General features: G+C 39.9%; 1 protein-coding gene across 1 annotated transcript; it reads left to right on the top strand.

The window, feature by feature from the left end:
* The first annotated feature begins 10,967 nt into the window (after nt 1-10,967).
* six3b (SIX homeobox 3b) lies at nt 10,968-13,091 on the top strand. Its single transcript, XM_038282504.1, has 2 exons — nt 10,968-11,733; nt 11,999-13,091. The coding sequence occupies exons 1-2, from the start codon at nt 11,039-11,041 to the stop codon at nt 12,135-12,137; spliced, it is 834 nt and encodes a 277-aa protein (XP_038138432.1). The 5' UTR covers nt 10,968-11,038; the 3' UTR covers nt 12,138-13,091.
* Nucleotides 13,092-13,309: the final 218 nt, after the last annotated feature.

The following is a 13,309-nucleotide window of genomic DNA, read 5'->3' as shown; positions in this document are numbered from 1 at the left end:
AAGGCACAAATTCCCACTTCCCTGACTTTTTTTTTTTTTTACAATAACTTCTACGGCAAGTTTTAATCTTGTGGTATTTGTGTCAGGGGCAGAGCTAGATGGGGGGCCAGGGGTGGCCATGGCCACCCTTAGCCAATCATCGGCCACCCCTGTGGCCATTCATACCGTTTTTTTCCCTCTAATACAGACAGTGGAATCAGTAATACTTTAAAGGGGAACGTTCAAACTTATTAAACATTGAAATTTTTCATATACCGTATTTTCACGACTATAAGGCGCACTTAAACGTCTTTTTTCCCCCTCAAAATGTGCGGTGCGCCCCATGGTGCGGTGCGCCCTATGTGTGTTGTAACTGCGACTTTTGAGACCACCTCATTGAGGAGATGAGGAAAGAGTGGCTGAATGTAAGGAGACCAGGTGTTTTTTTTCCACTCATCACCATCGCTGTTAATATGTAACTCCATGCGTGCCCATCTCACAGCTGATGTGAAAAACATGGGGAAACAAATTAACCCTGTGCTCGCTGTTCAACCACTCGACATCGGTGTGAACCGGACCCAGCAGGTGCAGCAGAAGCAGCGAGTTTACATGCAAAGTCAATGGTTGACGCGCGTATAGGTGCAGCAAAAGGTTGAACAGTTGCTGCAGCTCGAGATGGAAAAATTGAAGTTTTGCTGCTGAACGCGCCGCATCAACCAATCAGAGAAGCTGATCTGGGAGCTGACAGCGAGACAGACACAGCGCTCTGATGACATATGATATTAAATGAAAAGGGCTGGGCGGATGAGGGAGGTGTATGTGAGGAGACTAGGTGGTTTTTTCCACGCATCACCATCGCTGCATGCCCATCTCACAGCCGATGTGAAAAAAAGATGAATCAAATGAATCCCGGGGGTCTGACAAAGGAACTTCAACCGCTCGACATCGGTGTGAAGCGGCCGTTCAAAGTAAGGCTGCGAGGGGCGTGGGAGCGATGGATGACAGACGGAGACCAAAGTTTCAGGATAAGTGGAAGGCAGCGCCGGGCAAGTTACGCCACCGTTTGCGGATGGATTGTAGATGCTTGGACTAACGTGTCTGCTGGCTCTGTTGTTCAAGCTTTTGCAAAAGCGGCATTATTTCTGAGGAGCTGCGCTGCACGGAAAGTGACTCTGACAGCGAAGAAGGGGAAACTGGCATGTCTGATTTAGCGCAGCTGTTTTATTCAGAAACAGAGGATGATGACTTTGATGGGTTTGATTAATACTTTGTAATAAATACATGAATAAAGCACAATCATACTCAGTTTTGCTCCCGCTCTATTTTTCTACCTGAAAACTTAATTCAACAGCAGCCTCTGGGCGGGTCTCCTCCTCTTCACCGCGGCGGCTGGCAGGTGTTTTTTAATCTAAATAATCTAAATCTTGCAGATATATTTGCTGTGATCAGTGGGAATAAAGTAGTTTTAATATGTTTTTAAGTTAGAAAGTCCACCTGAAAACTTAATAATTGCAGTCAGTTCATCCAGATTATCTATTTCTGTCGGAGGCGCTCAGACCCCCACATACCAGCGGTGCACCGACAGTAGAAATCCTTTCATCAGCAGCCTCTAGGCTGGGCAGCCTCCGGGTTCACGCGGTGGCTGGCAGGTGTTTTTCATCTAAATAATTTAAACTGCAGGCACCAGGATACCGGTAATAAAAGCGAACATATTCCGTCGGCAGGTTTCAGGATTTTAAGTTAATTTAGGAGTAATCACAGCGCTGTGTCATCTGCGATGTGTCTGTCTCACGGCCAGCTCCCAGGTTTAATTAATACTTTGTAATAAATACATGAATAAAGCACAGTCATACTCAGTTTTGCCCCCGCTGTATTTTTAAATACGCAGTAGAGGTATTTAAAGGTAGTAGAGGACATGTATCTGTATATAAAAAAACGCGCCCTATAGTCCGGTGCGCCTTATGTGTGTGTTAAATACAGAAATGGGACACATAACTGAGAGTGCGCCTTTTAGTACGGTGCGCCTTATGGCCTTATGGTCGTGAAAATACGGTATTAGCAATTTCTTGACAACATAAAGACTGCGGTTAATTATGCACATCAATATACAAACATTAAAGATGATAGATACAGAATTCATGCTCTTTTCAGAACTAAATTTTGAAATATTTGGAATAAAGATAAAATGATGTGCCTCTGCAATTCATCTAGGAGTCTTCAGTGAAATCAAAGATAAATAACTACTTTAACAATAAAATAAAAAATCATTAAATGTGGATATTAGTAGATTTAAATTTACAGAATAATTATTGATAAAAGTAGGTGATGACAATTGAAATATGTTTGCCCCAGAACTCAAACATGAAAGAATTTTGTCCACTGTACCTTCTATTTACACAGCATGGATGTTTAAATATATGCATCTATTTGTTTGTCTTTATTTAGAAAATATGGATGTTGTGCGTGTTCATGTTGGAGCGGTGTAGATTGACCCTGAGGTTCTGGTGCCTTTCGGCCACCCCTCAATGTTCAATGGTTATTGAATGGCCACCCCTATTAGGATTTTCTGGCTACGTCTCTGATTTGTGTGTCCAAAAACAGAAATCCTTGGTGCTACATGCTATCACTTTGCCATGCTAGCTAAATGCTACAAGGCTACTGCTGACATTTATTAGGCTTTTATTTTTTTATGATTCTGCTGTCATTGTCTCCTTACATTTTGTTTACTTTTTTAAAATCAATTCATGGATTACAAACATTGTCAAAAATGTATAGTGATTACAAATGGCAGCTTTTTAAAATGCTACGTCTTCTTAAACCTCTTCAAGTTCTGCTGCAGAAAGCTTTGCTAACTGTGTAATTTCTATAACCAATCTGTTTTTTTTTTTTGCATCACTTTGTGTCTGTCTGCTTAAAATTTCTGCATATATAAAAATCAATTTACAGAAAAAAAATCCACAATTTGCAAAGCAGTGATTTTTTTAAAGTTAGGCCTATTTAGCTGCTAGCTGTGCTGTTATGATATTTTTATTATGCCACCTTTGTTTTTGTATTATCATACTTTTCTACTTACATTTTTTTATTTAAAAACAAGTAGTCTAATTAAAACATTAATAAAAACTGTTTTGAAGCAACTTTTCTTCTGTCCTGCAGCGGCTAGCTGTGCTGCAGCCATAAATAATAAAAAAAATAAAGGTGTCATTCCCTTTAAGCTGTTGTGTTTTGTTCCTCTTCACTTCTGCAAAAAAATTATTCTTTTCTGGAATCATAATTTATATTGCAGCCAGTTGATAGTTATTTAGTAAGGAAACAGCTAAAGTCATATGCTCATTGTTGTAAAAAAAGAAGCAATATAGCTACTTTTTTGCTGCGTGAGAACCACAACATGGAGCCTACATAGAGCATGCAAAGCATTTTTTATTTCTTTGTATTTTTTTATATCTTTTGCGTGACTCAAGGTTTCTGAGAGTCATTCATGCATGCCCTTTCACCCAGACTTTTATGAAATTTCAGCAGGTTCACACTGAGTTTATCAAATGCATTTACCCTGGAGCTGATTCATATTCCTATCTTCTGGCTTATATATATATATTTACTTTTGTGTAATTATTGTGTTTACAGCCTTCTTTCTACTAAAGATATTCAGTCCAATTGGTTTTTCATTCCAATATCTCCTGACCCGGTTGACCCTGACAGTGCTGAACAAGCTGTGCTGGCCGAAAAAGCTGAATTGCTTTATGAGGCGGCAAAAAAGATGCTAATGGTGTTTTTCTATCTCCCCGGTGTTTCTCTTTACCTCTTTCCTTTGCTGGTCCAGCCGCCCACTCAAGTCTTTGCACTCTAAAACCTTTAGCACTGGCGACTTTATTCTCGTGTGAGAGAAACTGGAAATGTGCGATTCTGCAAAGGTGTCGTGTTTTGTGAAATTAGAACACAACAAACGAGATGTAAAAGTAGAGCACTTTGCGAAATCTAATTCTGTTAGACACTAAATCCATGTCCGTTCGTCTGTGAGTCACAGTCGTGTTTGTGTACCTGAGCATATGATTTTTGAGTGGAGTAATTTAGCAGATGAGCGACCGGCCATTGTTAGAGGGATAATCTGGCTCTTGCTGCTCAGATAGGTTAACATCCAGCAGATTAGAGCAGATTACCCCCAACCACACCAGACACAGCATGAGTCGGCCCCCTTCCCCCAGCCTCGCTCTCTGTCCCTTTCACAAACTGTCCCTTCTTTATCATCCAGCCTTATAAATCACTCTCGCCACAGCTTTATTTGTTTTATTCTGTTACATGTTTATGTTTGGAGTTTTGCTTCTATTCTGCCTCATGCCAAAAATATTTTTCTTTTTCTTACTGTACAAGCATGGATCTTCCTTACCACAAAACCTTTCAAAGTTTGATCACATCAGTTTTATATTTACATGCATTAATTCATGTCTACTGCATCTAGCACGCTCAGGTGTTTTGATGGCGCTCATAAAAATGAAATGAGGTAAGGCCCTTAAACAAAATAATACAATTTTATTTAGTATAACAATTATAAATAAAAAGGAACAGCTCTCAGTTTCCTTACAAAATGAATTTGAAAAAGGCAGTTGTTTCTTATTTTTTCCTGAGTTCCAGTTTAAAAAAACAGATGAACCAAATATACACGGATGCCGTTGAACCATCTGAAAGTAGACTGTGACTATTGACCCAGCTTTTTAATAGAGGAAAACCCTCCTGCAATGCCTCATGGTAATGGGACAGATTGGCATGGTCAAAAATCAACCGATATTAATTAAAACACTGATATGCAACAACTCAGAGCAAAACAGAGCTGCCAGGTTGGTTTTACATTGTTCCATAAGAACAAACACCATCAGTATGCAACTTTCCTGGTTAATGGTAGATTGCAGACTGCCTTGCAATACGAAAACATTTTTATTAGAAACACTGTCTATTCTTTTCAATCTGTTTTCTTATATAACCAAATGTTCAGATGTTATCAGGGTCATTCTTATGTGACGAGGTCATTTAATGGTGGTCAGATGACGTCACCATGTCCAAAATCAAATGCCTTAAAGAGAACAGTTATTTATCGTGCCATCAGTTATTTGAATAATTGCCCATTGAATATATGTGAACTGAATAGCAAAGCATAGTTTAATTATTTATTGAGAATGCACTATTTAATTTTTTTTTGTGTTGTGAACGAACATAATTATTGTATGACAGTGAGAATTAATGTAAAGGATATGAATGTAATAACGTATTGGAATGATTTCTGATTACTTAATTGTAAAGTATACCAGTAATTAGCAAATGCTGTTAACAATCACAGAATAAGCTGCATCAACAGGATATTTACCAAAATTGTGCTGCTGGAAACTTCTGGGTCGTTGATGTCGGTATAGAAGGATGTGTTCGGCGAGGGCTTCTTTAAATCACCCTTTCTTTTTAAATATTCTGTACACAGTCCACATCAAGTTACAAAAATTCAGATGTGCATGACCCTGTGTCATGGCAACTTGCAGACCCGGCGCTCAGGGGCGGGGACAGCACAACTGCGTCAATTTTAGCACTTTTCAATGACTTGGATATAGACCTAGCTTGATGGGCCTTAAATATACTCAGAAGGGCCTTATTTATTAACAAAGACAACCCAGACAAAGTTTTAAGCACAAAAAATGACAAATAATTTGCAAGCAGGATGAAATTGTTAAAAAAACAATTTGCATGCAAAATGTTATATCACATGCATGTATCCCTTCAGAATACCTGAACTACATAAAACCTTGTGTTTTGTGTTACTTTACATTATTTTTAAAGGTCATGATCACTTGTTCGGTATTTAAATAGCCTTTTGAAATAACACATTTTTAACCTTATTTAAGACCCTCTCCACTTAAAAAAAAAATGCACATGCACAACCCTGTACCTACTCCCGAGAGGGAACCCCTATTAAATGCATGTAAGAGCATGCATGAGCCCATTTATCCTCGTTTTACAGCAGTGCTGTGAAATGGATTTCTGCAATAGCATGCTAAACTTTACCTGTCGAATAGAAACTTTGCAACCAGGGCATCAGTGCGAAGCCTGACTTGTGTTTTCAGTGTTCACCATCACATGAAATAATCTCCCAAAAACACTCTGGTCTTGTTTTTTCCTTCTGAGGCCTCTCTTTTTCTTGTACACTTCGTAGACACTTTTTCTCTTATGACCCTCTGCCATTTTCAAAGAACCTTCAATAACTGGCTGAAACGGTAGCTCACCATAGATATATGCCTCAAAGTTTGCATGCGCAGAAAAAGATAGCTACCTATGGGGACGAGCACGTAGGACGGCTTCATGCAAACCTCTCACCAGAAAGATTGATAATTAGGAGGACCACTTATTTTATTGATCTACCCAAAAAAGTAACATCCTCCACTACACCTCTAAGTAATTTCTTACATTTCTATTTATTCTACATTTTTCAAACCTTTTTGTAAAAATAATTTGTCCTTTTCATAACAGCTTAGATTTAGTGATGCATTAAAATGCTCGTATGAAGATGCTATATTTGTTGTTTTTCTTCCTCACACATATTTCCACTGCATCTGTGTTAATGTATTAGCTTTGTGCACATTTAATGAAACCCTGTCAGCCAGCAGTTTGCTGAGCCTCCAGCTGTTTATTTTTGCTGTTTATATGTCAGCTGGTTGCTCTGTTTATCTCACTCAGGTTATTATTTAAAAAGGTCCTTTTGAATGGTGAAGAGAAACTAACAAAACATGAAATAATGATGTTATTAGAGCCTCTACATCTGCCACAGCTGCTCTATTACTTTAAATCAGTCACACGTCTGAGTGATTATTAGTCAAATTATGGGATTATTGTGCTTTGTTCCACCCATCTGGTTACATATTCGCGAGCATCTGCGTGTGTTTACGTTTGGTAAAACCTGCCAAGGTGTTTGTGACCTCTCAGGTTGTTGTAGTGCTCGTAAATGTGGACTACGGATGTAGAAAACATCAGGATTAGATTGAGATGGGGTATTTGTTTACAAACCAATCAGGCGGTGGGTTTATTCACCCAGGTACAGTTACTTGAGTACCTGTTATCCTCGGCTCTCTTTGACAAAGGTCAAGACGTGGTCAGATGTTGACCACACACGACGCGATGCCTTCCAGCATCCATCACTGTGCTCCTCGAAAAACTTGGGTTCTTAGCATCAGCTCAGCTGGTCCTCCCATCTTTAATTTAAACCTCCAAAAATTTTAACCCTCTCTCTCTCTTCTTTATTTTGGTGCCATTGTTCACCAGATTCTCCTGCATCCCTGCAAGAACACGGAGTCACAACAAAAGACTCAGGAAGTGATTAGGGGCTTAACGAGGAGAAGGCTTTCAGGAGGGAGTTAGAGTGTGGGAGGGTGGTGGATGGTCTTTTCCAAGAGACTGGTAAAGGGGTTAAAGTTTCAAGGCTTAAGAGGTTAGTGTTAAGTTGTGGAGGTCAGCAGCAAGGTTAATTAGAGGCTGGGCTTTTGTTTACCAGGGATAAGGAGATTCACCTTATCTCTTGTACAGCCATCCTGGAAGTGTCATCCACCCGTGTTCCCTCCTCCACCTCACTGCTAAAAAAAGAAGTGTCTGAATTAACAGCAACCATTAAAACACCCCCTATAGTCACCACAACATACACTTTTCTTGAGTATGTTTGGCATGTCCTTTCTGCTTTCATTGCATGAATGTCTTTTCAGCCTGGAGGATCTCGGAGCAGTGACAGTTTTCCACATTTTAAGGCTGTTACAATAGTCAGAGATACATGCTTTTCTTTTGCTCTCAGTAGGGCAGACTTAGCGACGCGTTGTGCGCACCACTGAAGAAGAGAAACGCAGATGAATAACCTATCAAGCTTCTACTAATCCAAAAACAGGCGAGTGTGTGTCCATGTATGCCATGTACAGGAAAGGTGCAAACAATGAATTGTATAAAGGCAATGCTTTTTAACTACATTAATGTCTGTAATCTAGTTAGTCTCATGATCTCTCAAAAAAAAAGACAACCTGAAGGGATATTTTTTTTTAGATCCCATACAACATGAAATTTGATGAAGATGTATCAACAACCAATCCAGGAGGTTATACAAGGTTTCACGATGGAACTTGAAGATTTTCTGTCCCTCTGTGAAACTTTATTGAGATTGAATATGACTCAACTGCAAGATAATACAAAAAATAATTATTTTATGTTGATGCATTCCAACATGTCTGTCTATTATATTTTAAACTTTCTAGAATGACTTTGCCTCTTGCTACATGTGAAAATGTGTAAATAATGTGCTCTGAGAAGGTTGCAGGTATCCGGTTCGATACCCACTGCCTCCACTCTGGGTTCCTGAGCAAGACTCTAAACCCCTGATTGCTCCCCAGGCGCCAAACAATGGCAGCCCACTGCTCCCCAAGGGTGACGGGTTAAATGCAAAGGTAAATTTCTCTAATGTAAGATCAATAAAGCTCATTATTATTATTGATGTGCTTATGGTCAAAATTGGCTCAGTTAATAAAGCTTCTTTCTATACAGTCTTTTTTAGCTTTCAAGCTATGGCCATACACTCAGGTGTCACCTGCCTCATATTCGAGCTTTTTGAGCTAAGTGGCACAACATTCAATAATTATGGGGATTGAAGACTCAGGATGATGGGGAGACATTGCTGACCTGGAGGTCACACTCTTCCTTAGACAAATCATACACACGAGATTGGATTTAAGTCTCTTTAAAACTCAGTAAAGAACAGATTGTGTTCTGCTCAGTCTGCCCTTGATGAGTTCAGCTATGATTTAGCTGAACAACACATAGCATGACAGTGATGTCCTGCTGCAAGGCCACAGCTCTAACAGCCGCATGCCACCGTGCAGCCCTTGTTTTGTCACTGCATGTTGTTGTTTTTTCTTTTGTTTGTTGTAATGTCACTTGTTCTAATTAATCCAGGCTGCAGGGGGAAAAAATGGCACACGCCAGCTCAATCCACTAAAGAGGCACATCTGTCTGCTGGTAAAATTGGCATTAACCCTTAAAACTGGGGTGACCCCCTTTTTCACATGGAATACAAGTGTGTGTGTGACAGCAGCAGATTGAGTTTTTAATTTTTTCTGCATTATGTTTGATGAACACATTTGAATTACTTACACACAGAGACTGTTTTCTTTTTAAAAATGACATGTAATGCATTCAGCTTGAACTACTTTGCAAAAGACATGTTCTAATCAGAACAGTGTGTTGAAAAGGGCTTTCTAAAGCAGCCCACTGTTAATATTGATAGAATATGTGACATTATGTCACTCTGATGTTACCAGGCTGCATAGCCCTGAAACTAATCCCCGAATCCCTAAAAATGATGGATATTAGAGAATAGGAAAGTGATTAGAAAGTGATTAGAGTGATGGCACAACACTTAGAGAAGCATACGCTTTCAGGTCTGGATGGGATTTTTGATCACACCGGTGGCAGCCTCCATATTAATGATGCAAGCAGCTTACTGGAAGGCCTAGAAAGGTGATGAGATTTGGTTGATTCTAGTTCACTTCAATATATTCTTGTTTCCTTTCCTCTTGTAAATCTTTTTGCCTTTTTTATACACTGGAAAAACAATCTAGATATAAGAAAACATTTCTTAAAATAAGTGCATTTACTCTTAATTTGAGTAGGTAAATGAGACAGTTTGCCAATAGAATGAGTATTTTTACTCTTAAAATAAAATACCTGGATAATATGCACTTTAAATAAGACAATGAAATTGTATTTTCTTATTTTAAGTGTGAATTGTCTTGTTTCATTGGAAAATTTATCTTTTACCTCCTTAATCCAAGAGCAAATGCACTTATTTTAAGAAAAAATGGCTTATCTAGATGTACATTTTTTCCAGTGTTGTGTTTTCTTTGGCACAAAACAGGATAATTCAAACATGTTTTACTGAAAAACAAATTTATGAATATTGTATCATGATTCTAGATCCCCTTACTTTAATTCAACTTAATAAATAAACTTTCTGCTTTCTGAACCTTCTGTTTCTTGAAGTCCACTCGAAAGTTTTCACATCATCTTGAGCTTAAATCCCAATATGTCCATTTTTAAAACTGACTTTTCTCAGCTTTAGTGTTTTCTGGTTTTGTTTCCATCAAGTTTTTTTTCTCAGTCTTGAAAATATGCTCAGAATCTGAGGGATACATTTCCCAAGATATCTGGTCATTCCCTTATTAGGAAAAAAAGAAACTTGGTGATGTCAGTGTTAAATTCCAAAGTGTTAAATATGAAGTGTCAAAGTAGATTAACTATTTTAGATTTATTAGAAAAAAAACAACTGCAGTAAGATATACATTATGTACAGTGGTAATTTAACACTAGTTCCGAGTGGGACCAAATGCACTCTTAAAGTCTTACTTTAACACTGCAAAGTTTACTGTGTCATAATGGAGAGAGTAACAAATGATTCACAAGCATAACCTAAGGTATTAAAGCAACCAGGGCCTTTTAATAACCTCAGGGCTACAGAGTATCCATTATGCACTGAAAAGAGAGGGAATTAATTTTCTGTATGCTATGAACAGAGGTCATTACTTGGGATTATTTTAAATATTCTTAATTCAATGTCTCACTTTTCTAACAGCATAAAATTTGGATCCAGATTTGTTGGAAGCCATATGCAAACACTACCATAATTAAACCTGACAATATAAGACTGTGTATTTAATGTATACAGCTGGTTTCAAATGATGAGGGGATTTTTGTTGTGCAGGAAAACAAATCTTTTATTGTGTTCGCGCAGTTATTCTAAGAGAAATGTAAGAAGAAAAGATTAGTTTCCACTGTAAAGATGCTTGATGTATTCATCTTTTGCATGAGGAGCGAGATAAATCCTCTGCATCTGACAGACAGTCCCACATCAGCTGTGGGGCTACCAATCAGAAATCAGATCCAGGGCCCCTCCCTGATTCCCAGGTGAGCTAAATACTCCCTCTTCAGCAGATTTGTGATAGTCTGTTTCAGAAACCATCGTAGTTTCTTCTATTTTTTTAAGCGTCGCTTTAAAATCCAGATGGTTTTCAGGTCTCCGCTTGATTTTTTGTCAGCTTCCCGCCTCCTGCTGCCCCACTTTGCAGAAGGGGCCCCTCACCTGCCCCGTTCTCGGTCCCCAGAGGACCCCCAGGCGGCCGCCCCTCCCCTAACCTTCCCGGGACTCTGCTTCTCCGCATCGCAGATCGCCAGCGTGTGCGAGACCCTGGAGGAGACCGGGGACATCGAGCGGCTGGCCCGCTTCCTCTGGTCCCTGCCGGTCACCGCCGACGGCCGCGACTCCATCTCCGAGCACGAGTCGGTGTGGCGCGCGCGCGCCGTAGTGGCCTTCCATACGGGGAGTTTCCGCGAGCTGTACCGCATCCTGGAGACACACCGCTTTACGCGCACGTCGCACGGGAAACTGCAGGCCATGTGGCTGGAGGCTCACTACCGGGAGGCGGAGAAGCTCCGGGGGAGGCCGCTGGGACCTGTTGACAAGTACCGGGTCAGAAAGAAGTTCCCGTTACCAAGGACTATCTGGGACGGAGAGCAGAAAACGCACTGCTTCAAGGAGCGCACGAGAGGGCTGCTGAGAGAGTGGTACCTGCAGGACCCGTACCCAAACCCGGGGAAAAAACGGGAGCTGGCGCACGCCACCGGACTGACACCGACCCAAGTTGGGAACTGGTTCAAAAACAGGAGACAGAGGGACCGTGCGGCGGCGGCTAAAAACAGGTGGGTGCAGCTTTCAATCCTGCAAATGTCTAGAAACTAGTTAGAAATCAGTGCAACTTTAAAGCTCATCAGACGGTTATCAAAACTGGTTGCGTAAAAGTTGAACTCGTGCGTAAAAGCGCACACCTACTCCACTTGAAATATTCGTTATGTGAAGTGTTTCAAAGTGGAGCTAAATCACCCAAAACAAAACCTGCAAGAATCGCTGGATTCATAAGATTTAGAGATGTCAATTCTATGCAATCATCTCATTGTTTTTTTGCAGGTTGCAGCACCACCACGTCTGCACGGATGGTTCCCGTCCACTGAGTGGAGGAGACTGCAGTCCAGACGGCAGCGCAGAGCGCGCAGATGGAGAAACTTTCCTCTCAGTCACAGACAGTGACTCAGACCTGGATGTTTGAAAGTTTGATTGATATATAAAAAAGGACATATAAAGGATTGTTAGAGTGTTGTGAGATATCACTGAGAAAAGGGGCTAGAGTGCCTTGCAAAGGTACTAATTTGTTCACATTTGGTCACACTTCAACCTCAAACTTCCATGTATTTCCTTGGGATTTTGTGAGCTTGTTCATTTAAACATCTAGTTGTATGTTTAAGGCCACCATCCTGCTGATGGTGGATATTTTCTGCCCTTGAATCTTTCAGTCTATAACAGGTTTCATTCCTTCCATGACTGTTCTGTATCTGGCTGCATTCTTCCTCTCACCAGCGTCTCTCATTGTTAAACCTGACCCCATAGCATTATGCGGCCACCACTATGCTTCACCCAGGGGGCAAAGTGCTCAGGATTATTTCCAATGATCGATGAAAGGTATGGTTGCATTAAGAAGGAACTTCATGTCAGAAAAATAGATCAGAGTCATTGCTGGAAAGATGGTTTAGGGCATGACAGAATATCCTTTATACAGAAGGATGAAAGATTATGACTTTTTTCTGCCTATTTGTTTATTTCCGACGACAGCCGATGATAATAGACCCCTCTGATAACTCAAATAAGAGCAGGAAGCAGAATAATCCTGCTGGACCTCAGATGGAGTCTGAGTTTTTTGGACTGAAACCTGCGGGAGACTGTTTATCATTTTGTGTGATTTCCTGAACGAAACCATTTTTTACAAAGAAACCTGGACCACACTGGACAACTGTTGTAGACAATCATTCAGAAATGATCAAATCCTACCTCCTTGTCTGCCTGTTTTTGTTTTTACCATAAAGTTGGTTTTCCTGTTTGCCTTTAACCTCAGCTCTATTTAATGCAGTTTGTGTGAAGCTCTGCCATGGCCTACTCCTTGTTCAATTTGATGCTAACAAAGTGTTTTTAGTATTTTATATTAATAAAGTTATCTAATTTAAAGAGATTCGTTAATTTAATTTGTTATTTGTGCGCCCGTCTCCAGTTTATTCTTCAACACATGAATATATATATTTACATGTTCATATTAGTTGTTGTGTCTTTTTCTTTAAGTCAAATTAAAACACAGTTGGGGACAGTCCCCCAAAACTAAAAGGAGTTTTTAATTTTTGGAAAACAGATTGTTTTTTGTTTATGTTTTATTTCTTTTTGAAAAGATAAGAC

The sequence above is a fragment of the Cyprinodon tularosa genome, unplaced genomic scaffold (genome assembly GCF_016077235.1).
Source record: "Cyprinodon tularosa strain WSP-4 unplaced genomic scaffold, ASM1607723v1 ctg185, whole genome shotgun sequence".
Taxonomy (NCBI): domain Eukaryota; kingdom Metazoa; phylum Chordata; class Actinopteri; order Cyprinodontiformes; family Cyprinodontidae; genus Cyprinodon; species Cyprinodon tularosa.
Note: the sequence above shows the minus strand (reverse complement) of the source record. Positions and strands in the feature narration are given on the sequence as shown.